At 42.4% G+C, this 25,759-nt stretch overlaps 2 protein-coding genes across 6 annotated transcripts in view; both read left to right on the top strand.

The window, feature by feature from the left end:
• Positions 1 to 14,548, top strand: part of LOC115125476 (chromodomain-helicase-DNA-binding protein 9-like) — a 197,731-nt gene extending 183,183 nt beyond the window's left edge. Inside the window, exons 41-42 of one of the 2 annotated variants that reach the window (XR_010461738.1) lie at positions 13,806 to 13,996; positions 14,461 to 14,548. The gene's annotated coding sequence lies outside the window, so the exon portion shown is untranslated. Of the gene's footprint in view, positions 1 to 13,805; positions 14,290 to 14,460 lie in introns of those variants that run through there. The other variant, XR_010461737.1, reaches the window with a different exon arrangement.
• A 96-nt stretch (positions 14,549 to 14,644) lies between these two features.
• On the top strand, positions 14,645 to 25,270 carry LOC115124613 (retinoblastoma-like protein 2). 4 transcript variants are annotated; one of them, XM_029654031.2, is made up of 14 exons: positions 14,645 to 14,777; positions 20,749 to 20,875; positions 21,193 to 21,305; positions 21,379 to 21,482; positions 21,627 to 21,764; positions 22,034 to 22,204; positions 22,409 to 22,706; positions 22,870 to 23,024; positions 23,136 to 23,312; positions 23,493 to 23,564; positions 23,643 to 23,742; positions 23,848 to 24,035; positions 24,275 to 24,439; positions 24,644 to 25,270. In XM_029654031.2, exons 2-14 carry the CDS (start codon positions 20,826 to 20,828, stop codon positions 24,908 to 24,910), a joined length of 1,998 nt encoding a protein of 665 aa, XP_029509891.2. In that variant the 5' UTR covers positions 14,645 to 14,777; positions 20,749 to 20,825; the 3' UTR covers positions 24,911 to 25,270. The 4 variants fall into 4 exon arrangements, with proteins under 4 accessions (XP_029509891.2, XP_029509890.2, XP_029509893.2 ...); XM_029654030.2 differs by having other exon boundaries at positions 14,646 to 14,777; positions 23,845 to 24,035; XM_029654033.2 differs by having other exon boundaries at positions 14,647 to 14,777; positions 23,664 to 23,742.
• The last annotated feature ends 489 nt before the right edge of the window (positions 25,271 to 25,759 follow it).

The raw sequence follows: 25,759 nt of genomic DNA, 5'->3' as shown, positions 1-25,759 counted from the left end.
GGACAAGTTGTGGTCTGTGTAGTGGAATAATACATTATGTAGTGGGGAGGACAAGTTGTGGTCTGTGTAGTGGAATAATATGTTGTGTAGTGGGGAGGACAAGTTGTGGTCTGTGTAGTGGAATAATACATTATGTAGTGGGGAGGACAAGTTGTGGTCTGTGTAGTGGAATAATACATTATGTAGTGGGGGGAGGACAAGTTGTGGTCTGTGTAGTGGAATAATATGTTGTGTAGTGGGGAGGACAAGTTGTGGTCTGTGTAGTGGAATAATACATTATGTAGTGGGGAGGACAAGTTGTGGTCTGTGTAGTGGAATAATACATTATGTAGTGGGGAGGACAAGTTGTGGTCTGTGTAGTGGAATAATATGTTATGTAGTGGGGAGGACAAGTTGTGGTCTGTGTAGTGGAATAATATGTATGTAGTGGGGAGGACAAGTTGTGGTCTGTGTAGTGGAATAATACATTATGTAGTGGGGAGGACAAGTTGTGGTCTGTGTAGTGGAATAATACATTATGTAGTGGGGAGGACAAGTTGTGGTCTGTGTAGTGGAATAATATGTTGTGTAGTGGGGAGGACAAGTTGTGGTCTGTGTAGTGGAATAATACATTATGTAGTGGGGAGGACAAGTTGTGGTCTGTGTAGTGGAATAATTATGTAGTGGGAGGACAAGTTGTGGTCTGTGTAGTGGAATAATACATTATGTAGTGGGAGGACAAGTTGTGGTCTGTGTAGTGGAATAATACATTATGTAGTGGGGAGGACAAGTTGTGGTCTGTGTAGTGGAACAAGTTGAGGACAAGTTCTGTGTAGTGGAATAACATGTTATGTAGTGGGGAGGACAAGTTGTGGTCTGTGTAGTGGAATAATACATTATGTAGTGGGGAGGACAAGTTGTGGTCTGTGTAGTGGAATAATACATTATGTAGTGGGGAGGACAAGTTGTGGTCTGTGTAGTGGAATAATATGTTGTGTAGTTGTGGGGAGGACAAGTTGTGGTCTGTGTAGTGGAATAATATTGTTGTGTAGTGGGGAGGACAAGTTGTGGTCTGTGTAGTGGAATAATATGTTATGTAGTGGGGAGGACAAGTTGTGGTCTGTGTAGTGGAATAATATGTTGTGTAGTGGGGAGGACAAGTTGTGGTCTGTGTAGTGGAATAATATGTTATGTAGTGGGGAGGACAAGTTGTGGTCTGTGTAGTGGAATAATATGTTGTGTAGTGGGGAGGACAAGTTGTGGTCTGTGTAGTGGAATAATACATTATGTAGTGGGAGGACAAGTTGTGGTCTGTGTAGTGGAATAATACATTATGTAGTGGGGAGGACAAGTTGTGGTCTGTGTAGTGGAATAATACATTATGTAGTGGGGAGGACAAGTTGTGGTCTGTGTAGTGGAATAATACATTATGTAGTGGGGAGGACAAGTTGTGGTCTGTGTAGTGGAATAATACATTATGTAGTGGGAGGACAAGTTGTGGTCTGTGTAGTGGAATAATACATTATGTAGTGGGGGACAAGTTGTGGTCTGTGTAGTGGAATAATACATTATGTAGTGGGGAGGACAAGTTGTGGTCTGTGTAGTGGAATAATACATTATGTAGTGGGAGGACAAGTTGTGGTCTGTGTAGTGGAATAATATGTTGTGTAGTGGGGAGGACAAGTTGTGGTCTGTGTAGTGGAATAATATGTTATGTAGTGGGAGGACAAGTTGTGGTCTGTGTAGTGGAATAATATGTTGTGTAGTGGGGAGGACAAGTTGTGGTCTGTGTAGTGGAATAATACATTATGTAGTGGGGAGGACAAGTTGTGGTCTGTGTAGTGGAATAATGTGGGATAGTGGACATTATGTTGGGGAGGACAAGTTGTGGTCTGTGTAGTGGAATAATATGTTGTGTAGTGGGGAGGACAAGTTGTGGTCTGTGTAGTGGAATAATACATTATGTAGTGGGGAGGACAAGTTGTGGTCTGTGTAGTGGAATAATACATTATGTAGTGGGAGGACAAGTTGTGGTCTGTGTAGTGGAATAATATGTTGTGTAGTGGGGAGGACAAGTTGTGGTCTGTGTAGTGGAATAATACATTATGTAGTGGGGAGGACAAGTTGTGGTCTGTGTAGTGGAATAATATTTTGTTGTGACAAGTGGGGAGTGGACAAGTGGGAGGTTGTGGTCTGTGTAGTGGAATAATACATTATGTAGTGGGGAGGACAAGTTGTGGTCTGTGTAGTGGAATAATACGTTATGTAGTGGGGAGGACAAGTTGTGGTCTGTGTAGTGGAATAATATGTTGTGTAGTGGGGAGGACAAGTTGTGGTCTGTGTAGTGGAATAATACATTATGTAGTGGGGAGGACAAGTTGTGGTCTGTGTAGTGGAATAATATGTTATGTAGTGGGGAGGACAAGTTGTGGTCTGTGTAGTGGAATAATACATTATGTAGTGGGGAGGACAAGTTGTGGTCTGTGTAGTGGAATAATATGTTATGTAGTGGGGAGGACAAGTTGTGGTCTGTGTAGTGGAATAATATGTTATGTAGTGGGGAGGACAAGTTGTGGTCTGTGTAGTGGAATAATACGTTATGTAGTGGGGAGGACAAGTTGTGGTCTGTGTAGTGGAATAATACATTATGTAGTGGGGAGGACAAGTTGTGGTCTGTGTAGTGGAATAATACATTATGTAGTGGGGAGGACAAGTTGTGGTCTGTGTAGTGGAATAATATGTTATGTAGTGGGAGGACAAGTTGTGGTCTGTGTAGTGGAATAATACATTATGTAGTGGGGAGGACAAGTTGTGGTCTGTGTAGTGGAATAATATGTTGTGTAGTGGGAGGACAAGTTGTGGTCTGTGTAGTGGAATAATATGTTATGTAGTGGGGAGGACAAGTTGTGGTCTGTGTAGTGGAATAATACATTATGTAGTGGGGAGGACAAGTTGTGGTCTGTGTAGTGGAATAATACATTATGTAGTGGGGGAGGACAAGTTGTGGTGGTCTGTGTAGTGGAATAATATGTAGTGGGAGGACAAGTTGTTCTGTGTAGTGGAATAATACATTATGTAGTGGGGAGGACAAGTTGTGGTCTGTGTAGTGGAATAATACATTATGTAGTGGGGAGGACAAGTTGTGGTCTGTGTAGTGGAATAATACATTATGTAGTGGAATAATATGTTAGTGTAGTGGGGAGGACAAGTTGTGGTCTGTGTAGTGGAATAATACATTATGTAGTGGGAGGACAAGTTGTGGTCTGTGTAGTGGAATAATATGTTATGTAGTGGGAGGACAAGTTGTGGTCTGTGTAGTGGAATAATACATTATGTAGTGGGGAGGACAAGTTGTGGTCTGTGTAGTGGAATAATATGTTATGTAGTGGGGAGGACAAGTTGTGGTCTGTGTAGTGGAATAATACATTATGTAGTGGGGAGGACAAGTTGTGGTCTGTGTAGTGGAATAATATGTTATGTAGTGGGGAGGACAAGTTGTGGTCTGTGTAGTGGAATAATATGTTATGTAGTGGGGAGGACAAGTTGTGGTCTGTGTAGTGGAATAATATGTTATGTAGTGGGGAGGACAAGTTGTGGTCTGTGTAGTGGAATAACATGTTATGTAGTGGGGAGGACAAGTTGTGGTCTGTGTAGTGGAATAATATGTTATGTAGTGGGGAGGACAAGTTGTGGTCTGTGTAGTGGAATAATACATTATGTAGTGTGGGGGACAAGTTGTGGTCTGTGTAGTGGAATAATATGTTATGTAGTGGGGAGGACAAGTTGTGGTCTGTGTAGTGGAATAATACAGTGGGGTTATGTAGTGGGGAGGACAAGTTGTGGTCTGTGTAGTGGAATAATACATTATGTAGTGGGGAGGACAAGTTGTGGTCTGTGTAGTGGAATAATATGTTGTGTAGTGGGGAGGACAAGTTGTGGTCTGTGTAGTGGAATAATATGTTATGTAGTGGGGAGGACAAGTTGTGGTCTGTGTAGTGGAATAATACGTTATGTAGTGGGGAGGACAAGTTGAGGTCTGTGTAGTGGAATAATATGTTGTGTAGTGGGGAGGACAAGTTGTGGTCTGTGTAGTGGAATAATATGTTGTGTGGTGTGGAGGACAAGTTGTGTTCTGTGTAGTGGAATAATATGTTATGAAGTGGGGAGGACAAGTTGTGGTCTGTGTAGTGGAATAATACATTATGAAGTGGGGAGGACAAGTTGTGGTCTGTGTAGTGGAATAATACATTATGTAGTGGGGAGGACAAGTTGTGGTCTGTGTAGTGGAATAATACATTATGTAGTGGGGAGGACAAGTTGTGGTCTGTGTAGTGGAATAATACATTATGTAGTGGGGAGGACAAGTTGTGGTCTGTGTAGTGGAATAATACATTATGTAGTGGGGAGGACAAGTTGTGGTCTGTGTAGTGGAATAATATGTTTATGTAGTGGGGAGGACAAGTTGTGGTCTGTGTAGTGGAATAATATGTTATGTAGTGGGGAGGACAAGTTGTGGTCTGTGTAGTGGAATAATACATTATGTAGTGGGGAGGACAAGTTGTGGTCTGTGTAGTGGAATAATGTTGTTGGATGTTGTGGTCTGGAGGACAAGTTGTGGTCTGTGTAGTGGAATAATACATTATGTAGTGTGGAGGACAAGTTGTAGTGGGAGGTCTGTGTAGTGGAATAATACATTATGTAGTGGGGAGGACAAGTTGTGGTCTGTGTAGTGGAATAATATTTTGTGTAGTGGGGAGGACAAGTTGTGGTCTGTGTAGTGGAATAATACATTTATGTAGTGGGGTAGTGGAATAAATGTTGTGGTCTGTGTAGTGGAATAATATGTTATGTAGTGGGGAGGACAAGTTGTGGTCTGTGTAGTGGAATAATATGTTGTGTAGTGGGGAGGACAAGTTGTGGTCTGTGTAGTGGAATAATACATTATGTAGTGGGGAGGACAAGTTGTGGTCTGTGTAGTGGAATAATACATTATGTAGTGGGAGGACAAGTTGTGGTCTGTGTAGTGGAATAATATGTTATGTAGTGGGGAGGACAAGTTGTGGTCTGTGTAGTGGAATAATACATTATGTAGTGGGGAGGACAAGTTGTGGTCTGTGTAGTGGAATAATATGTTGTGTAGTGGGGAGGACAAGTTGTGGTCTGTGTAGTGGAATAATATGTTATGTAGTGGGGAGGACAAGTTGTGGTCTGTGTAGTGGAATAATAGTTGTGGTCTGTTAGTGAATAATACATTATGTAGTGGGGAGGACAAGTTGTAGTGGTCTGTGTAGTGGAATAATACATTGTGTAGTGGGGAGGACAAGTTGTGGTCTGTGTAGTGGAATAATATGTTATGTAGTGGGGAGGACAAGTTGTGGTCCGTAGTGGAATAATACATTATGTAGTGGGGAGGACAAGTTGTGGTCTGTGTAGTGGAATAATATGTTATGTAGTGGGGAGGACAAGTTGTGGTCTGTGTAGTGGAATAATATGTTATGTAGTGGGGAGGACAAGTTGTGGTCTGTGTAGTGGAATAATACGTTATGTAGTGGGGAGGACAAGTTGTGGTCTGTGTAGTGGAATAATACATTTATGTAGTGGGGAGGACAAGTTGTGGTCTGTGTAGTGGAATAATATGTTGTGTGGTGTGGAGGACAAGTTGTGTTCTGTGTAGTGGAATAATATGTTATGAAGTGGGGAGGACAAGTTGTGGTCTGTGTAGTGGAATAATACATTATGAAGTGGGGAGGACAAGTTGTGGTCTGTGTAGTGGAATAATACATTATGTACTGGGGAGGACAAGTTGTGGTCTGTGTAGTGGAATAATACATTATGAAGTGGGGAGGACAAGTTGTGGTCTGTGTAGTGGAATAATACATTATGTAGTGGGGAGGACAAGTTGTGGTCTGTGTAGTGGAATAATATGTTATGTAGTGGGGAGGACAAGTTGTGGTCTGTGTAGTGGAATAATATGTTGTGTGGGGAGGACAGTGGGGAGGAACAAGTTGTGGTCTGTGTAGTGGAATAATATGTTCATGTAGTGGGGAGGACAAGTTGTGGTCTGTGTAGTGGTGGAATGGGGAGGACAATGTGGTCATTATGTAGTGGGGAGGACAAGTTGTGGTCTGTGTAGTGGAATAATATGTTGTGTAGTGGGGAGGACAAGTTGTGGTCTGTGTAGTGGAATAATATGTTATGTAGTGGGGAGGACAAGTTGTGGTCTGTGTAGTGGAATAATATGTTATGTAGTGGGGAGGACAAGTTGTGGTCTGTGTAGTGGAATAATATGTTATGTAGTGGGGAGGACAAGTTGTGGTCTGTGTAGTGGAATAATACGTTATGTAGTGGGGAGGACAAGTTGTGGTCTGTGTAGTGGAATAATACATTATGTAGTGTGGAGGACAAGTTGTGGTCTGTGTAGTGGAATAATATGTTGTGTAGTGGGGAGGACAAGTTGTGGTCTGTGTAGTGGAATAATATGTTATGTAGTGGGGAGGACAAGTTGTGGTCTGTGTAGTGGAATAATACATTATGTAGTGGGGAGGACAAGTTGTGGTCTGTGTAGTGGAATAATATGTTGTGTAGTGGGGAGGACAAGTTGTGGTCTGTGTAGTGGAATAATATGTTATGTAGTGGGGAGGACAAGTTGTGGTCTGTGTAGTGGAATAATATGTTATGTAGTGGGGAGGACAAGTTGTGTAGTGGTCTGTGTAGTGGAATAAGTGGGAGGACAAGTTGTGGTCTGTGTATGAATAATAGTGGGGAGGACAAGTTGTGGTCTGTGTAGTGGAATAATATGTTATGAAGTGGGAGGACAAGTTGTGGTCTGTGTAGTGGAATAATACATTATGTAGTGGGGAGGACAAGTTGTGGTCTGTGTAGTGGAATAATACATTATGTAGTGGGGGAGGACAGTGGAATAATACATTATGTAGTGGGAGGAAGTTGTGGTCTGTGTAGTGGAATAATACATTATGTAGTGGGGAGGACAAGTTGTGGTCTGTGTAGTGGAATAATATGTTATGTAGTGGGAGGACAAGTTGTGGTCTGTGTAGTGGAATAATATGTTATGTAGTGGGGAGGACAAGTTGTGGTCTGTGTAGTGGAATATGTTGTGTAGTGGGGAGGACAATGTGTAGTGGAATAATACATTATGTGTGTGGGGGAGGACAAGTTGTGGTCTGTGTAGTGGAATAATATGTTATGTAGTGGGGAGGACAAGTTGTGGTCTGTGTAGTGGAATAATATGTTATGAAGTGGGGAGGACAAGTTGTGGTCTGTGTAGTGGAATAATACATTATGTAGTGGGGAGGACAAGTTGTGGTCTGTGTAGTGGAATAATATGTTATGTAGTGGGAGGACAAGTTGTGGTCTGTGTAGTGGAATAATACGTTATGTAGTGGGAGGACAAGTTGTGGTCTGTGTAGTGGAATAATATGTTATGTAGTGGGGAGGACAAGTTGTGGTCTGTGTAGTGGAATAATATGTTGTGTAGTGGGGAGGACAAGTTGTGGTCTGTGTAGTGGAATAATATTATGTGTAGTGGGAGGACAAGTTGTGGTCTGTGTAGTGGAATAATACATTATGTAGTGGGAGGACAAGTTGTGGTCTGTGTAGTGGAATAATATGTTGTGTAGTGGAGGAGGACAAGTTGTGGTCTGTGTAGTGGAATAATACATTATGTAGTGGGGAGGACAAGTTGTGGTCTGTGTAGTGGAAGTAATAGTGGAATAATATGTTGTGTAGTGGGAGGACAAGTTGTGGTCTGTGTAGTGGAATAATACATTATGTAGTGGGGAGGACAAGTTGTGGTCTGTGTAGTGGAATAATATGTTATGTAGTGGGGAGGACAAGTTGTGGTCTGTGTAGTGGAATAATACATTATGTAGTGGGGAGGACAAGTTGTGGTCTGTGTAGTGGAATAATACATTATGTAGTGGGGAGGACAAGTTGTGGTCTGTGTAGTGGAATAATACATTATGTAGTGGGGAGGACAAGTTGTGGTCTGTGTAGTGGAATAATACATTATGTAGTGGGGAGGACAAGTTGTGGTCTGTGTAGTGGAATACATTATGCAGTGGGGAGGACAAGTTGTGGTCTGTGTAGTGGAATAATACATTATGTAGTGGGGAGGACAAGTTGTGGTCTGTGTAGTGAATAATATGTTGTGTAGTCAAGTTGTGGTCTGTGTAGTGGAATAATATGTTGTGTAGTGGTGTAGTGGAATAATACATTATGTAGTGGGGAGGACAAGTTGTGGTCTGTGTAGTGGAATAATACATTATGTAGTGGGGAGGACAAGTTGTGGTCTGTGTAGTGGAATAATACATTATGCAGTGGGGAGGACAAGTTGTGGTCTGTGTAGTGGAATAATACATTATGTAGTGGGGAGGACAAGTTGTGGTCTGTGTAGTGGAATAATACATTATGTAGTGGGGAGGACAAGTTGTGGTCTGTGTAGTGGAATACATTACATTATGTAGTGGGGGAGGACAAGTTGTGGTCTGTGTAGTGGAATAATACATTATGTAGTGGGGAGGACAAGTTGTGGTCTGTGTAGTGGAATAATACATTATGTAGTGGGGAGGACAAGTTGTGGTCTGTGTAGTGGAATAATATGTTGTGTAGTGGGGAGGACAAGTTGTGGTCTGTGTAGTGGAATAATACATTATGTAGTGGGGAGGACAAGTTGTGGTCTGTGTAGTGGAATAATACATTATGTAGTGGGGAGGACAAGTTGTGGTCTGTGTAGTGGAATAATACATTATGTAGTGGGGAGGACAAGTTGTGGTCTGTGTAGTGGAATAATACATTATGTAGTGGGAGGACAAGTTGTGGTCTGTGTAGTGGAATAATACATTATGTAGTGGGGAGGACAAGTTGTGGTCTGTGTAGTGGAATAATACATTATGTAGTGGGGAGGACAAGTTGTGGTCTGTGTAGTGGAATAATACATTATGTAGTGGGGAGGACAAGTTGTGGTCTGTGTAGTGGAATAATACATTATGTAGTGGGGAGGACAAGTTGTGGTCTGTGTAGTGGAATAATACATTGTGTAGTGGGGAGGACAAGTTGTGGTCTGTGTAGTGGAATAATACATTATGTAGTGGGGAGGACAAGTTGTGGTCTGTGTAGTGGAATAATACATTATGTAGTGGGGAGGACAAGTTGTGGTCTGTGTAGTGGAATAATACATGGAGGACAAGTTGTGGTCTGTGTATTGGAATAATATGTAGTGGGGAGGACAAGTTGTGGTCTGTGTAGTGGAATAATACATTATGTAGTGGGAGGACAAGTTGTGGTCTGTGTAGTGGAATAATACATTATGTAGTGGGGAGGACAAGTTGTGGTCTGTGTAGTGGAATAATACATTATGTAGTGGGGAGGACAAGTTGTGGTCTGTGTAGTGGAATAATATGTTATGTAGTGGGGAGGACAAGTTGTGGTCTGTGTAGTGGAATAATACATTATGTAGTGGGGAGGACAAGTTGTGGTCTGTGTAGTGGAATAATACATTATGTAGTGGGGAGGACAAGTTGTGGTCTGTGTAGTGGAATAATATGTTGTGTGTGGGAGGACAAGTTGTGGTCTGTGGGGAGGACAAGTTGTGGTCTGTGTAGTGGAATAATACATTATGTAGTGGGGAGGACAAGTTGTGGTCTGTGTAGTGGAATAATATGTTATGTAGTGGGGAGGACAAGTTGTGGTCTGTGTAGTGGAATAATACATTATGTAGTGGGGAGGACAAGTTGTGGTCTGTGTAGTGGAATAATACATTATGTAGTGGGGAGGACAAGTTGTGGTCTGTGTAGTGGAATAATATGTTGTGTAGTGGGGAGGACAAGTTGTGGTCTGTGTAGTGGAATAATATTATGTAGTGGGGAGGACAAGTTGTGGTCTGTGTAGTGGAATAATATGTTATGTAGTGGGGAGGACAAGTTGTGGTCTGTGTAGTGGAATAATACATTATGTAGTGGGAGGACAAGTTGTGGTCTGTGTAGTGGAATAATACATTATGTAGTGGGGAGGACAAGTTGTGGTCTGTGTAGTGGAATAATACATTATGTAGTGGGGAGGACAAGTTGTGGTCTGTGTAGTGGAATAATACATTATGTAGTGGGGAGGACAAGGTAGTGGAATAATACATTTGTGGTCAAGTTGTGTAGTGGAATAATATGTTATGTAGTGGGGAGGACAAGTTGTGGTCTGTGTAGTGGAATAATACATTATGTAGTGGGGAGGACAAGTTGTGGTCTGTGTAGTGGAATAATACATTATGTAGTGGGGAGGACAAGTTGTGGTCTGTGTAGTGGAATAATACATTATGTAGTGGGGAGGACAAGTTGTGGTCTGTGTAGTGGAATAATATGTTGTGTAGTGGGGAGGACAAGTTGTGGTCTGTGTAGTGGAATAATACATTATGTAGTGGGGAGGACAAGTTGTGGTCTGTGTAGTGGAATAATACATTATGTAGTGGGGAGGACAAGTTGTGGTCTGTGTAGTGGAATAATATGTTGTGTAGTGGGGAGGACAAGTTGTGGTCTGTGTAGTGGAATAATACATTATGTAGTGGGGAGGACAAGTTGTGGTCTGTGTAGTGGAATAATATGTTGTGTAGTGGGGAGGACAAGTTGTGGTCTGTGTAGTGGAATAATACATTATGTAGTGGGGAGGACAAGTTGTGGTCTGTGTAGTGGAATAATATGTTATGTAGTGGGGAGGACAAGTTGTGGTCTGTGTAGTGGAATAATACATTATGTAGTGGGGAGGACAAGTTGTGGTCTGTGTAGTGGAATAATACATTATGTAGTGGGGAGGACAAGTTGTGGTCTGTGTAGTGGAATAATACATTATGTAGTGGGGAGGACAAGTTGTGGTCTGTGTAGTGGAATAATATGTTGTGTAGTGGGGAGGACAAGTTGTGGTCTGTGTAGTGGAATAATATGTTGTGTAGTGGGGAGGACAAGTTGTGGTCTGTGTAGTGGAATAATACATTATGTAGTGGGGAGGACAAGTTGTGGTCTGTGTAGTGGAATAATATGTTGTGTAGTGGGGAGGACAAGTTGTGGTCTGTGTAGTGGAATAATACGTTATGTAGTGGGGAGGACAAGTTGTGGTCTGTGTAGTGGAATAATACATTATGTAGTGGGGAGGACAAGTTGTGGTCTGTGTAGTGGAATAATATGTTATGTAGTGGGGAGGACAAGTTGTGGTCTGTGTAGTGGAATAATACATTATGTAGTGTGGAGTGGATAATAGTTGTGGTCTGTGTAGTGGAATAATACGTTATGTAGTGGGGAGGACAAGTTGTGGTCTGTGTAGTGGAATAATATGTTGTGTAGTGGGAGGACAAGTTGTGGTCTGTGTAGTGGAATAATATGTTGTGTAGTGGGGAGGACAAGTTGTGGTCTGTGTAGTGGAATAATATGTTATGTAGTGGGGAGGACAAGTTGTGGTCTGTGTAGTGGAATAATACATTATGTAGTGGGGAGGACAAGTTGTGGTCTGTGTAGTGGAATAATACATTATGTAGTGGGGAGGACAAGTTGTGGTCTGTGGGAGGACAAGTTGTGGTCTGTGTAGTGGAATAATATGTTGTGTAGTGGGGAGGACAAGTTGTGGTCTGTGTAGTGGAATAATACATTATGTAGTGGGGAGGACAAGTTGTGGTCTGTGTAGTGGAATAATATGTTATGAAGTGGGAGGACAAGTTGTGGTCTGTGTAGTGGAATAATATGTTGTGTAGTGGGAGGACAAGTTGTGGTCTGTGTAGTGGAATAATACATTATGTAGTGGGAGGACAAGTTGTGGTCTGTGTAGTGGAATAATACATTATGTAGTGGGGAGGACAAGTTGTGGTCTGTGTAGTGGAATAATACATTATGAAGTGGGAGGACAAGTTGTGGTCTGTGTAGTGGAATAATATGTTATGTAGTGGGGAGGACAAGTTGTGGTCTGTGTAGTGGAATAATACATTATGTAGTGGGGAGGACAAGTTGTGGTCTGTGTAGTGGAATAATACATTATGTAGTGGGGAGGACAAGTTGTGGTCTGTGTAGTGGAATAATATGTTATGTAGTGGGGAGGACAAGTTGTGGTCTGTGTAGTGGAATAATACATTATGTAGTGGGGAGGACAAGTTGTGGTCTGTGTAGTGGAATAATACATTATGTAGTGGGGAGGACAAGTTGTGGTCTGTGTAGTGGAATAATATGTTATGTAGTGGGGAGGACAAGTTGTGGTCTGTGTAGTGGAATAATACGTTATGTAGTGGGGAGGACAAGTTGTGGTCTGTGTAGTGGAATAATACATTATGAAGTGGGGAGGACAAGTTGTGGTCTGTGTAGTGGAATAATACATTATGTAGTGGGGAGGACAAGTTGTGTTCTGTGTAGTGGAATAATACGTTATGAAGTGTGGAGGACAAGTTGTGGTCTGTGTAGTGGAATAATACATTATGAAGTGGGGAGGACAAGTTGTGGTCTGTGTAGTGGAATAATACATTATGTAGTGGGGAGGACAAACTGTGTTCTGTGTAGTGGAATAATACGTTATGAAGTGTGGAGGACAAGTTGTGTTCTGTGTAGTGGAATAATATGTTATGAAGTGGGGAGGACAAGTTGTGGTCTGTGTAGTGGAATAATACGTTATGTAGTGGGGAGGACAAGTTGTGGTCTGTGTAGTGGAATAATATATTATGTAGTGGGGAGGACAAGTTGTGGTCTGCGTAGTGGAATAATATGTTATGTAGTGGGGAGGAATTACAGAATTACAATGTTATTTATTGTTCACTGGCGATATACAGTTGAAGTCGGAAGTTTACATTCACATTAGCCAAATACATTTAAACTTAGTTTTCACAATTCCTGACATTTAATTCTTGTAAAAATTCCTTGTCTTAGGTCAATTAGGATCACCACTTTATTTTAAGAACGTGAAATATCAGAATAATAGTAGAGTTATTATTTATTTCAGATTTGATTTCTTTCATCACATTCCCAGTGGGTCAGAAGTTTACATACACTGAATTAGTATTTGGCAGCATTGCCTTTAAATAGTTTAACTTGGGTCAAATGTTTTGGGTAGCCTTCCACAAGCTTCCCACAATAAGTTAGGTGAATTTTGTCCCATTCCTCCTGACAGAGCTGGTGTAACTGAGTCAGGTTTGTAGGCCTCTTTGCTCGCACACGGTTCTTCAGTTCTGCCCACAAATGTTGAAAAGGATTGAGGTCAGGGCTTTGTGATGGCCACACCAATACCTTGCCTTTGTTGTCCTTAAGCCATTTTTCCACAACTTTGGAAGTATGCTTGGGGTCATTGTCCATTTGGAAGACCCATTTTCAACCAAGCTTTAGCTTCCTGACTGATGTCTTGAGATGTTGCTTCAATATTTCCCTGTAATTTTCTTGCCTCATGATGCCATCTATTTTGTGAAGTGCACCAGTCTCTCCTGCAGCAAAGCACCCCCACAACATGATGCTGCCACCCCCGTGTTTCACGTTTGGGATGGTGTTCCTCGGCTTGCAAGCATCCCTCTTTTTCCTCCAAACATAATGATGGTCATTATGGACAAACAGTTCTATTTTTGTTTCATCAGACCAGAGGATATTTCTCCAAAAAGTACAATCTTTGTCCCCATGTGCAGTTGCAAACAGTAGCCTTGCTTTTTTATGACGGTTTTGGAGCAGTGGCTTCTTCCTTGCTGATTGGCCTTTCAGGTTATGTCGATATAGGACTCATTTTACTGTGGATATAGATACTTTTGTACCTGTTTCCTCCAGCATCTTCACAAGGTCCTTTGCTGTTGTTCTTGGATTGATTTGCAGATTTCGCACCAAAGCACATTCATCTCTAGGAGACTATTGCTTGTACAGATGAACGTGGTACCTTCAGGCGTTTGGAAATTGCTCCCAAGGATGAACCAGACTTGTGGAGGTCTACAGTTCTTTTTCTGAGGTCTTGGCTGATTTCTTTTGATTTTCCCATGATGTCAAGCAAAGAGGCACTGAGATTGAAGGTAGGCCTTGAAGTACATCCACAGGTACACCTTCAATTGCCTCAAATTATGTCAATTAGCCTATCAGAAGCTTCTAAAGCCATGACATCATTTTCGGGAATTTTCCAAGCTGTTTAAAGGCACAGTCAGTTTAGTGTATGTTAACTTCTGACTCTCAACAATTGTTGGAAAAATTACATGTGTCATGCACAAAGTAGATGTCCTAACCGACTTGCCAAAACTATAGTTTGTTAACAAGAAATGTGTGGAGTGGTTGAAAAACGAGTTTTAATGACTCCAACCTAAGTGTATGTAAACTTCTGACTTCAACTGTAAATATAGGATTATAAATTCTCAGTTAATAGTGTGGTTAAAAAGTAATTTTCAAAACTGATATAGTATATATTGTTGTAAAGTATTACTTATTAATGTACTGCTATTCTTCTGCTTCCTTTATGCCCTATTATGTTCCTACTCCACCCCAGGGGGCGCTTGTTGCTCTGTGAGTCTCAGGCCTCTTATCATAGCAACCCATTGCAGATGACAAGTTGGGGCTTGTCTGTTGTGAGCTGTGAGCCAATGGGCTGAGCCAGAGCTTCAGCTTCCTCTCTGTCTCAGTGCACTGCAGCCTGCTGCTGCCTGCCTGTAGACTTATAGTAGCGCTCACTGCTCTGTGCTGCTCTGATGCTCACCCACACACCCACAGCTGTTCAGCCTGGCTAGTCCCACAGAGAGAGAAGCAGAGAGGCAGTGTGTCTCCAAGCCTCTAGAAAACAGAATCAGATCCTTCTCACGAGCCTCTGTAAGTAGCTTGTTGCATCACTGCAGCTCTTTTGTCTCTCTTTGTCTCTGTAACACTACAGGAAGTAACATGTCACAGGATGTTGTTTGTCCTGGGTTGATGTGTGTCTAACTGATGTTATTGTGGATGATGATCATGTATGATTTGTGGCTGGTAGTGGTTGTTAGATTGCCAAGTTAAAATGCAACAGTGTTCTGTTCCATTTCTCTGAAATCGATGCAAAACACTTTAGTTGTATATGTATTTTGAACGATGTGTGTGCCCCAAAATGACTGTAGAAAGTAAAAGTATTCTGGAGGTTGTCAGTGAAGCTGCAGTCAGTCAGTTCTAAAGATATTGCAGTGTGACAGAGAGCCAACATGGGAACAGAGAGAGGTGTGGTGGTTGTGGTGGTGGGTAAGATGATATAAACTGATTCTGAAGGAGTTGGCAGCTGGTGACGCATGTTGTCAGTTGGTGGGCCACTAGCCCACATCCGGTGTGTAGCCCACATGGGTGAGAGCATATGCATAGTAATATTAGTACCCAGCACATAGCTCATAGTAGCTACCTCTCACTTATGACTGTAGCTTGCTCTCAGGAGGGATGTTACAGTGACAGAGTTAAAGCCTTACTATAAGCATCAACTTCCACAAAACAGATAGGAAGGTTGAATTGACTCAGTGGGAGGTGAGCTAAATCCATTTTCCTGGTAGTGGATGGAGTAGAGCCAAGCCAACCAAGGCTTCGTCCCAATACTGCAGAGTGAGAGACGGATAGGTTGGCCAGCAGACCTGGATTCATATGCTATCTGAAATCTTTCAAATAATTGTAGCGTTTGCTTTAGAACAAGGCTGTAATGCCATATGAGCAGGGTTTGCACTTATACGACTATTCTATTGGTTCAATTGCGCCATGCAAGCTCAATCAAGCCCAGCTAAAGTGTTTGAAAGATTTCAAATAGTATTTGAACCCAGGCCTGTTGCCAGTGTCTGGGGTTGGAACAGTAAGGTTGCTCGTAGGGAATGAATGGAAGGTATTTTTAGATTCAATGTTCGTGGTGTACTGTGTGACAGTGCATAGGAACACAGTGTACAGGTTTGACTCTGACAGAACACAGGAATTGATGTGGTTCAACATTGGCCTGTCCAGCCTCAGCCAGGCTCTGGCTGTAATTTACAGGTGTACAGTTATGAATCACGTCAGAATATCGAGAACTTCAGCTGGTATAACCTTACATTTTAGATTGTAGCTCTCTATTTCTCTCTCTGTTGCTCTTTCTCTCTCTACCTCTCTGTTGCTCTCCCTCACTCCCTCTCTGTCTCTCTCTCTGTGTTGGTCTCTACCCAAAGTGATACTCCTTAGTGTGGACAAAGTAAAACTGATTATCACCTGCAACCCATAACGACAGTCATTACTAGCATCATCCTCAAATACCTTCCCAATAACCACACCCAGCTTATCTCACTGACTTACCATAACTTGAATGATTCCTCAGATATAGTACACAACATGTTCGGAATCAGCATCCCACCTCCCCACTCACTGACATATCTGGTTTATATACAAAACCAGTTTAACTTAATTTTCACACACTCATAGAGAGATCCTCTACCCCAGGCAGTGTCTGTGCATCACACATTCAGACAGTCTGTGATAGTAACTTGGCATTGTAGAGAAATGGAGAACACGTGCAAATGATTATCGCTGTGGAGAGGAGACTGGAGTTACCATTGAATCAGCACAATCTCTATTTTACTCCCTCGATTTAAAAGCAATTCAAATGTGATTATTGGCATGGGAAACATTTTTACATTGCCTAAGCAAGTGAAATAGACAAACAAAAAGGAAAGGGAAATAAACAATCAGAAATTAACAGTAAACATTACAAAAGTTTTAAAAGAATATAGAAATGTTATATTGCTGGCTATGTACAGTGTTGTAACAATGTGCAAGTAGTTGAAGTACGAAAGGTCATATAAATAAGCAGATAAATATAGGTTGTATTTACAATGGTGTTTGTGCTCCACAGGTTGCCCTTTTCTTGTGGCAACAGGTCACAAATCTTGCTGTTGTGGTGGCACACTGTTGTATTTCACCTAATAGATATGGGAGATTGGATTGGTTTTCAAATTCTTTGTGGGTCTGTAATCTGAGGGAAATATAGTGCCTTCAGAAAGTATTCACACCCCTTGACTTTTTCCACATTTTGTTGCTTGACAGCCTGCATTTTTATTTGGAATAAATTGAGATTTTGTGTCACTGGCCAACGCACAATACCCATAATGTCAAAGTGAAATTATGTTTTTAGAAATGTTACCAAATTAATTAAAAATTAAGAGCTGAAATGTCTTGAGTCAATAAGTATTCAACCCCTTTGTTATGGGAAGCCTAAATACATTCAGGGGTACACATGTGCTTAACAAGTCACATAATAAGTTACATAGACTCTGTGTGCAATAATAGTGTTTAACATGAACGACTACCTTTTGAATGACTACCTCATCTCTGTAACCGACACATACTGTACAATTATCTGTAAGGTCCCTCAATCAAGCAGTGAATTTCAAACACTGATTGAACCACAAAGAACAGGGAGGTTTTCCAATGCAAAGAAGGGCACCTATTGGTAAATGGGTCAAATAAAATAATCAGACATTGAATATCCTTTTGGATGGTGTATCAATACACCCAGTCACTACAAAGATACAGGCGTCCCTCCCAGCTCAGTTGCAGGAGAGGAATGAAACTGCTCAAGAATTTAACCATGAGACCAATGGTGACATTAAAACAGTTAGAGTTTCATGGCTGTGATTGGAGAAAACTGAGAATGGATCAACAACATTGTAGTTACTCTATAATATTAACCTAAAGGACAGAGTGAAAAGAGGGAAGCCTGTACAGAAAAAAAATATTCCAAAACATACATCCAGTTTGCAGCAAGGCACTAAAGTAAAACTGCAAAACGTGGTGAAGAAATTAACTTTATGTCCTGAATACAAAGTATTGTGCTTCGGGAAAATCCAGCAAAACACATCACTGAGTACCACTCTTCATATTTTCAAGCACGGTGGTGGGTGCATCATGTTATGGGTATGCTTGTCATCAGCAAGGGAGTTTTGTAGAGTAAAAAGAAACAGAATAGAGTAAAAAAATATATTTAACCAGGCAAGCCATTTAAGAACAAATTCTTATTTACATTGACGGCCTAGGAACAGTGCCTTGTTCAGGGGCAGAACGACAGATTTTTACCTTGTCAGCTCAGGGATTCGCTCTAGCTACTTTTCGGGTACTGGCCCAACGCTCTAACCACTAGGCTACCTGCCGTTAAGCACAAGCAAAATCCTAAAGGAACATCTGATTCAGTCTGCTTTCCACCAGACACTGGGAGACAAATTCACCTCTCAGCAGGAAAATAACCTAAAACAAAAAGGCAAATATACACTGGAGTTGCTTACCAAGACAACATTAAATGTGGCCTAATTACAATTTTGAAAATATATGGCAAGACATGAAGATGACTGTCTAGCCATGATCAACCAACTTGACAGAGCTTTTAATAATAATGTGCAAATGTTGTACAATCCAGGTGTGGAAAGCTCTTAGAGATTTACCCAGAAAGACCGTAATCGCTGCCAGAGGTGATTCTAACATATATTGACTCAGGTGTGTGAATACTTATGTAAATGAGATATTTCTGTATTTGATTGTCAATAAATTAGAAAACATTTCTAAAAACATGCTTTCATTGTTGGGTATTATGTGTAAATCAATTTAATCAATTTTGAATTCAGGCTGTAACACATCAAAATGTGGAATAAGTCAAGGGGTATGAATGCTTTCTGAATGCGCTGTATGTGACTCTAATATGGTCTTACATTTGGCAGGAGGTTAGGAAGTGCAGCTAGGTTTCCATCTCCTGTCTTCTCTTGAGAGTCAGGTCTGCCGATGGTGACCTTTCGATAGCAAGGTCATGCTCACTGAGCCTGTACATAGTCAAAGCTTTTCTTAATATTGGGTCAGTCACAGTGGTCAGGTATTCTGCTACTGTGTATTCTCTGTTTAGGGCCAAATAACATTCCAGTTTGCTCAGTTTTTTTGTTGATTCTTTCCAATGTGTCAAGTAATTATCTTTTTGTTTTCTCATGATTTGGTTGGATCTAATTGTGTTGCTGTCCTGTTGTCCCAGTACCCGCTGGCTGAGGGGACTCTTCAGGTTCATCTCTCTGTAGGTCAGGGCTTTGTTATGGAAGGTTTGAGAATCTCTTCCTTTTAGGTGCTTGTGGAATTGAATTGCTCTTTTCTGGATTTGGATCATTAGCTGGAGTCGTCCTAATTCTGCTCTGGATGCATTATTTGCAGTTTTACGTTTTACATGGAGGATGTTTTTTCATAATTCTGCATAGAGTCAATTTGGGCTTTGTGAATTATTTGTTTGTGAGAGGACCCCAGACCTCACAACCATAGAGGGCTTCTGTGGTGCTGGTGTGTAGGTCAAGGTAGGTATATTGTTTTGTGTGATCTAGGGCAACAGTGTCTAGGTGGAATTTGTATTTGTGTGGCTGGAAACGGGACCTTTTTTGGAACACCATTATTTTTGTCTTACTGAGATTAACTGTCAGGGCCCAAGTCTGACAGAATCTGCAGAAGATCTAGGTGCTGCTTAGTTGGGGACAGAAGCACCAGATCATCTGCAAAACAGCAAACATTTGACTTCAGAGTCTAGTAGGGTGTGGCCGGGTGCTTCAGACTGAGCCCTCGCCAGTTTGTTGGTATAAATGTTGAAGAGGGTGGGGCTAATTTTTTTGGGCCAATTTTAACTGCATACTTGTACACATTGTTTGTGTACATGTTTTCCCCCAACACCGCATTCCATGAATGTGTATAGGTGGGGTGTCAGTGGGCTGACTGAACGCTCTGAGAGACTCTGGGTTGAGGTCGGTGATAAAGTAGTTTACAGTACTGCTGCCAAGACATGAGCTGTAGGTGTACCTACCGTAGGAGTCCCCTCGAAGCATACCATTGACTATGTACAGACCCAGCGTGCGACAGAACTGCAGGAGTTGTGTGACCCGTTTTTGTTGGTTGTTTTGTCGTAGTTGTTGGGCATATTGGGGAGGGAATGCGGCCACCTCCAGGTAGGTTTTTGTCCCCCAGTGTTCTGAGTGTGTCAGGTTCTTGTTCAGTTCAGGCGTTTAGGTCTCCACAGACTAGAACATTTACCAGGGTCTGGAAATGATTGAGCTCCCCCTCTAGGATGGAGAAGCTGTCTTTATTCAAGTATGGGGGATGCTAGTGGAGGGTTATACAGTACTGTACACTCTTAGAAAAAAAGATTCCAAACGGTTCTACGGCTATCTCCATAAGAGAACCCTTTTTGGGTCTGGAAAGGGTTCTACCTTGAACCAAAAATGGTTCCTCAAAGGGTTCTCCTATGGGGATAGCCGAAGTACCCTTTAAGGTTCTATAGCACCATTTTTTGTAGTGTAGGTAGCACACAGGACAATATTTGTATCTGTTGAGATTATTTCCTCATTTATTTTAACCAAATGTAAAATGTTCCTGTTTTGATTTATTTAATAATGGTGAAGTCTCTCTCTCTGAACCCTTCCACAGCAGAACTGTAGAACTGCTAGACAAACTGAGAAACAGATTCAAAAACGCTAAATCTGAATATTCCTCTTCAACAGGAAATATCGTATTTTTGCAGTTCATCATCGTTGTCATCTCATAGCTGAAGGCCAGCCCCCCCCCCCCCCCACACCACACACACACACATTAACCTGACTCTAAATACAGTACACAAGCCTTTTGGGCCCAATTATCTCTGAGATGACTTAATATCATTACTGTGTGGTTCGTGTTGTAAATTTAAACCGTTGTTTCACATGTTTCTCACGCAAGGAAGTATAATGATGATCCTATTTATACGGTCTCATGTACCGCTCTAAAGGGTTTTCAAACCTCTGCCTGGTGTATGCATTATGTACAGGTGTCCACTGCTACTCCACTGACTGACACAGAGCTATACTCTACCAGCGGAGGTGCTGTGAGCGGCTGGAGGTCGTCATGGCAACCCAGAGACATGTACCCAGTGACAGTCTGGCTAGAACATTCAGGTCAGCTATGGTGGGCATGTGTCTGTGTGGGCCTCATACGTAACTGTAGTAGACTGTAATGTGCCGCAGGGGAAATGTATTTGGGCCTGTAGCCTATGGTAGAGTACACTGTGATCTATGGTCAGTGTTGAGTTTGTAGAAGAGTAAGAAAACACATTGTTTTACTATGTTACACATTCTTCCCATTATGGAGTTGCTTCTGATTTGGAGGAAGATAAGCTTATCCTAGATCTATACCTATGGGTGGGCAATATCTATCAGTAGTCTATGGGGGTGGAAAAGTGGCTGTATGGTTCTTTAAGGTGTATTTTGTTTAGGTCCTGTGCCAGAAACCCTAGTGAGGTCATCTCCACTAGACTGAGAAACATGCTCCACACCTTCATCCAGCACTACCAGGAACCATGGGAAGAGAACCGCAGCCTAGACAGAGGTGTGTGTGTTTGTGTCTGTGTGTATGCATGTGTTGATATATTGACATTTCAGTAACTTCCTGTTGTTTGTAGAGAGAGGAGTGAAGTTCTCCAGCCAGACAGAGGCTTTGTACTACAGGGTTCTAGAGGCTGTCATCAATCAGGAGAGGAAGAGGCTGGGATACAAAGACCTTTCAGTGAGTCCTCTGCCCTCTGCTGTGTATGACTGGAACTGCACTGTTTAGTGTCATTACGCGTTCACGTTACAATTCCCTCTGGGGGCACTGTTGTATAGACATGTATAGTATAGACGTTGTCATTGATGACTTGTTTCTTGGCAGGGCATTCTGGAGCATGATCTGTTCCAGCGCTCTCTAGTGGCCTGTTGTCTGGAGATGGTAATCTTCTCCCATCAGCCACCAGGCAGCTTCCCCCTGGTCATTGACATCTTTAGCCTAGCGCCATACGACTTCTACAAGGTAACATCTACACAAAACACCTGCAGTACATGTCATACTGTAATGTAACATCGTAGGTTTTGTGTAAAGGAGGTGGTTTCACGTGATAAGTAACCTTACCTGAAAACTGAAGCATTATGTTAGCTCCTCAAGCTAATGCCTAGGCTTGGGCTCAGAGGGTTTACACAGTTTTGGGGCATACAGACGTCCTGGGTTCAAACACGTCTACTGTAATCTTAGTGATCTATTTAGGTACTGTTTAACCCTCTACTGTGTGTGGTGTGTGCCAGGTGATAGAGCTGGTGCTGCGGGCTGAGGAGGGCTTGCTGCCGGGTGTGGTCAGGCATCTGACCCATATAGAGGAGCAGGTCCTGGAGAGTCTGGCCTGGAGGAGAGACTCACCACTCTGGGACCAGATCAGAGCTGCTAAGGGTCAGGGACAGCTGCCTGCATACCATCAGGTCAGTGGGCAAAGGTTCAAATTCACCTGTTTGTCAACTGGGCAAAATATACAGTGCACCCTCTCAAAATATATAGAGCAACACCGCTGGCGCACTCGAAACAAGTTGGTCTAATATGGCAGCATGGCGGCTGTCGTTTCATTCAATAGAGGAAACAAAATGATCCCAAACTTAAGGTAACAGATGGTTCTATGTGTGCTCAAGGTGATGCTCCCCCAATACTTAGAGGACACAGACAAGATGGCCAAGATCCCTCCCAACCCTTCACACTTGACCCCAAGCCTTGTGAATGGGATCCATGGAATTGACCTGAACTCCCCGATTACCCACCATGAACGCTACAGCTCACCCCCTGCTGGCTCAAAGATGGCCGCTTGCCCTACCACACCAGTCAGCCCATCCCAGTCCTCCTCTGTCATTGTTACTGGACAGACTGTAGTCACCATGGCATCAGCCACTGTCACCACCAACAATGGCCAGTCAGTCAGCATACCGGTTCGAGGTAAAGACTATCCCTCAGATGAAACCCAATATGGCCATAGAAATGACAACCCTAATAGAATACTGACATAATGTAATACATCTTATAATAAACATGTTATATACCTTGTTTACATATCACAACAACCAGTGCTATTTGTTCAATAAACCTCTTCCACACCCAGGCATTGCCAACGACCGGGGAGCCATCACATTTACCCTCAGTGTTGTAGGTCAGCCCATTCCTCCACAGCAAGTCTCCAGCACCTCTACCCAGCAGCCCCAGAACCCTCTACCCTCTACCCAGAGTAAGGGCTCCATCTCACTGTTCCTCCGCAAGGTAGGCTTTACTCAGATTCCTACATACCTGAGCTGGCCTGAATGCTATGAGCCTAGATATTTAGTTACAAGATCCACAAGACAAAGGCCATACTCCTTCCCTCTGTCTCAGGTCTACCACCTGGTGAGCATGCGTCTGAGGGACATCTGTGTTAAACTGGACATCTGTGAGGCGCTGCGGCTGAAGATCTGGACCTGCGTTGAACACTCCTTGGTCCACTGCACTGACCTCATGCTAGACCGACACCTGGACCAAATACTCATGTGTGCCATCTATGTCATGGCCAAGGTAGCACTATTTGCTTTGCCTCTAGACGTTTTGCTATACTTCCTTAACGCAGATGGTTTTATGACTTGGGTGATCGACAGCAAGGCATTCAGCCTTCTATACCTCTTCAGCTGTGTATTGATGATTATAATGTAATATATTACCTCATTTCCATGTTTGTGCTGTGTGTTGCTCATGCAGGTAACCAAAGTGGACATGCCCTTCAAGCTCATCATGCAGTGCTACAAGACTCAGCCTCAAGCAAGCAACTGTGTAAGGAGATCAATGTTTTGCTTGCTTTTGTGTGTGTGTGTTAAATCCAGCTCGTTTGTTATTGTGTAGTTGATGAAGTCTGTATTGTCCTTCTGTCAGGTATTCAGAAGTGTTCTGATCTCAGGGAGAAACACCAAGACCTCACAAAACTCTCCTGGAGGATCCAACAGAGAAAACAGTTAGACAAATAGAAAATATATGTTTGCATCATAATATACATGAATTAACAAATGATTTAATGAAGAATGATTTTTGAATGTGATGCTGCTCTGTTTTCCAGAAGATGTAGACCCCAGCAGTAGCTTGCTTACCTACCAGAGCCCTCCCACCCATCCTACAGGACCCAGAGCTCCCTGTAGACCGGACCAGGAGGAGAGAGGACACCTCATCTATTTCTACAACACCGTCTATGTCAAACAGATGAAGGACTTTGCCCTGCGCTACACCTCCAGCTCTCTGACCATAGCCGGGGTGAGGGGACATTTTCATATACTTCCTAATGGAGTCAGTAGTCATCATACACAATACGTAGGAAACACTTTACCAGGGGTCTCAGATATGTCCAAACTGAGGTATAACATCATTGGTACTTACAGGTTGATAGAGGTAAGAGCAGTCCTTGTACAGATACAGTGCATTGTTCCTAGGCCCAGTGCTTTCATCACTATCCAGAGATTCTGACGACATTCTGGTCATTTTTCCATGCACAGGTTGAAACCCCTCCCCTTTCGCCATACCCCTTCCAGAGTGTTGGATCCTTGCGCAGACTCCGCCCCTCCAACCACCATTCCCTCTACATCTCCCCCCACAAGCCCAGCACACACCCCTCCCCCCGCACTGGGTTCCTCTACTACGTCAGCAGAAGCCCCTCAAAGGTCAGAGGTTGGAAATACCTCTCTAACCCTGCTAACGGTTACCTAACTAACCCTCTTCCATACTTCCTGTCTGAAACCTAACTAACATTACACATATTTTAACTTAAATTACTGTGAAAAGCAAAAGGCCTGGTCATCGTAAATACACAGTACACATCTAGTCATGTGTGTTGCTAATCGTTGTATCCCAACTGTATCCCACAGCGTCTGAGAGAGATCAATGACATGATGAGGACATTTCAGTCACGCACCAGGAAGCGCTGTGCAGCCCAGCTGCAGGAGGACGGTGAGGAGGAGGGTGGGCCGCTTGTGAAGAGGCCCTGTCAGGATAGACCGTCAGATTGGCAGAGAAAGCTCAGGGACCTCGGCCAGGACTTCAACCAGGCACTGACCAGGGCCCAGAACCAGCAACAATCCCAGACCAGGGCCAAGGCACAGCACCAAGCAACAGCACACAAGGGGACACATTGATGACATCTCACTTTCGTTGACTTACCGTCATGCTTCATACTTCCATCATCAGTGTCTGTGGTCCATATTCTTCCAATGAGTGTAGACCTGCAAGGAGAATGGATGATGTGGATCTACAATGTTAGAAAGAATTGGCATCATTAGCACTCAGTGAAGTTCTCTTAGCAAGCAATGTTCATGATTAGAAAAGCTGATTTGTAATAATAATTAGGGTATTGTAATAATCTGAGGGTAACTAGGGCTCTGTATCAAATATCATATTATACATATCATATGCAGTATATATTTCAACATTTTAGTCCTCTGTGAACCATGTCCTAGTTACCTAAGGAAGCAGTAAAGGATTTGTGTTGATACTGAGCACTGTGTACAGTTTGTTTTTGGTGAGAGGGAGGGGTCTCTCTCTGGAACATAACAGTAGTAATTATTTTCAATTTTCAAGTTTAATTTGTCACATGCACAAGTACAGTGAAATGCTAAACTTGTAAGCCCTACCCAACAAACAGTGCAGTATTCAAAATAGGAAAAAGTATGACTAATTTAAAACATATCAAACACAGATATATGACATATTGGTGAGCCTTTTAAAAGGATTATACATGTATCTGTTGGACCAGATGTTAGATAATATTATGTTTAATTGGCACTTTCAGTTTCACATGTTGCTTTTCTCTACCAGTGTTTCATTTGTACTGATCTGTGGTACAAATCCTTTACTTCTTTGTATTGTGATGTTGGATAAACATAACTCAGTTTTTACATCTCCTTACCCTACCGTCAACATTACCACAACATAGTCAGAGCCACTGTGGGAAAGAAACATAGCTCCATGTTGAATATATTGTCACT

The sequence above is a fragment of the Oncorhynchus nerka genome, linkage group LG28 (genome assembly GCF_034236695.1).
Source record: "Oncorhynchus nerka isolate Pitt River linkage group LG28, Oner_Uvic_2.0, whole genome shotgun sequence".
NCBI lineage: Eukaryota > Metazoa > Chordata > Actinopteri > Salmoniformes > Salmonidae > Oncorhynchus > Oncorhynchus nerka.
This window is presented reverse-complemented; position numbering and strand designations above follow the sequence as displayed.

Bases quoted from the DNA above. Each gene is read 5' to 3' on its own strand.
- LOC115124613 (XM_029654030.2), top strand. From the start codon at position 20,826: ATGGCAACCCAGAGACATGTACCCAGTGACAGTCTGGCTAGAACATTC. The intron at 21,765-22,033 runs GTAACATCTACA...GGTGTGTGCCAG, and splicing joins CGCCATACGACTTCTACAAG to GTGATAGAGCTGGTGCTGCG. The intron at 22,205-22,408 runs GTCAGTGGGCAA...TGTGTGCTCAAG, and splicing joins AGCTGCCTGCATACCATCAG to GTGATGCTCCCCCAATACTT.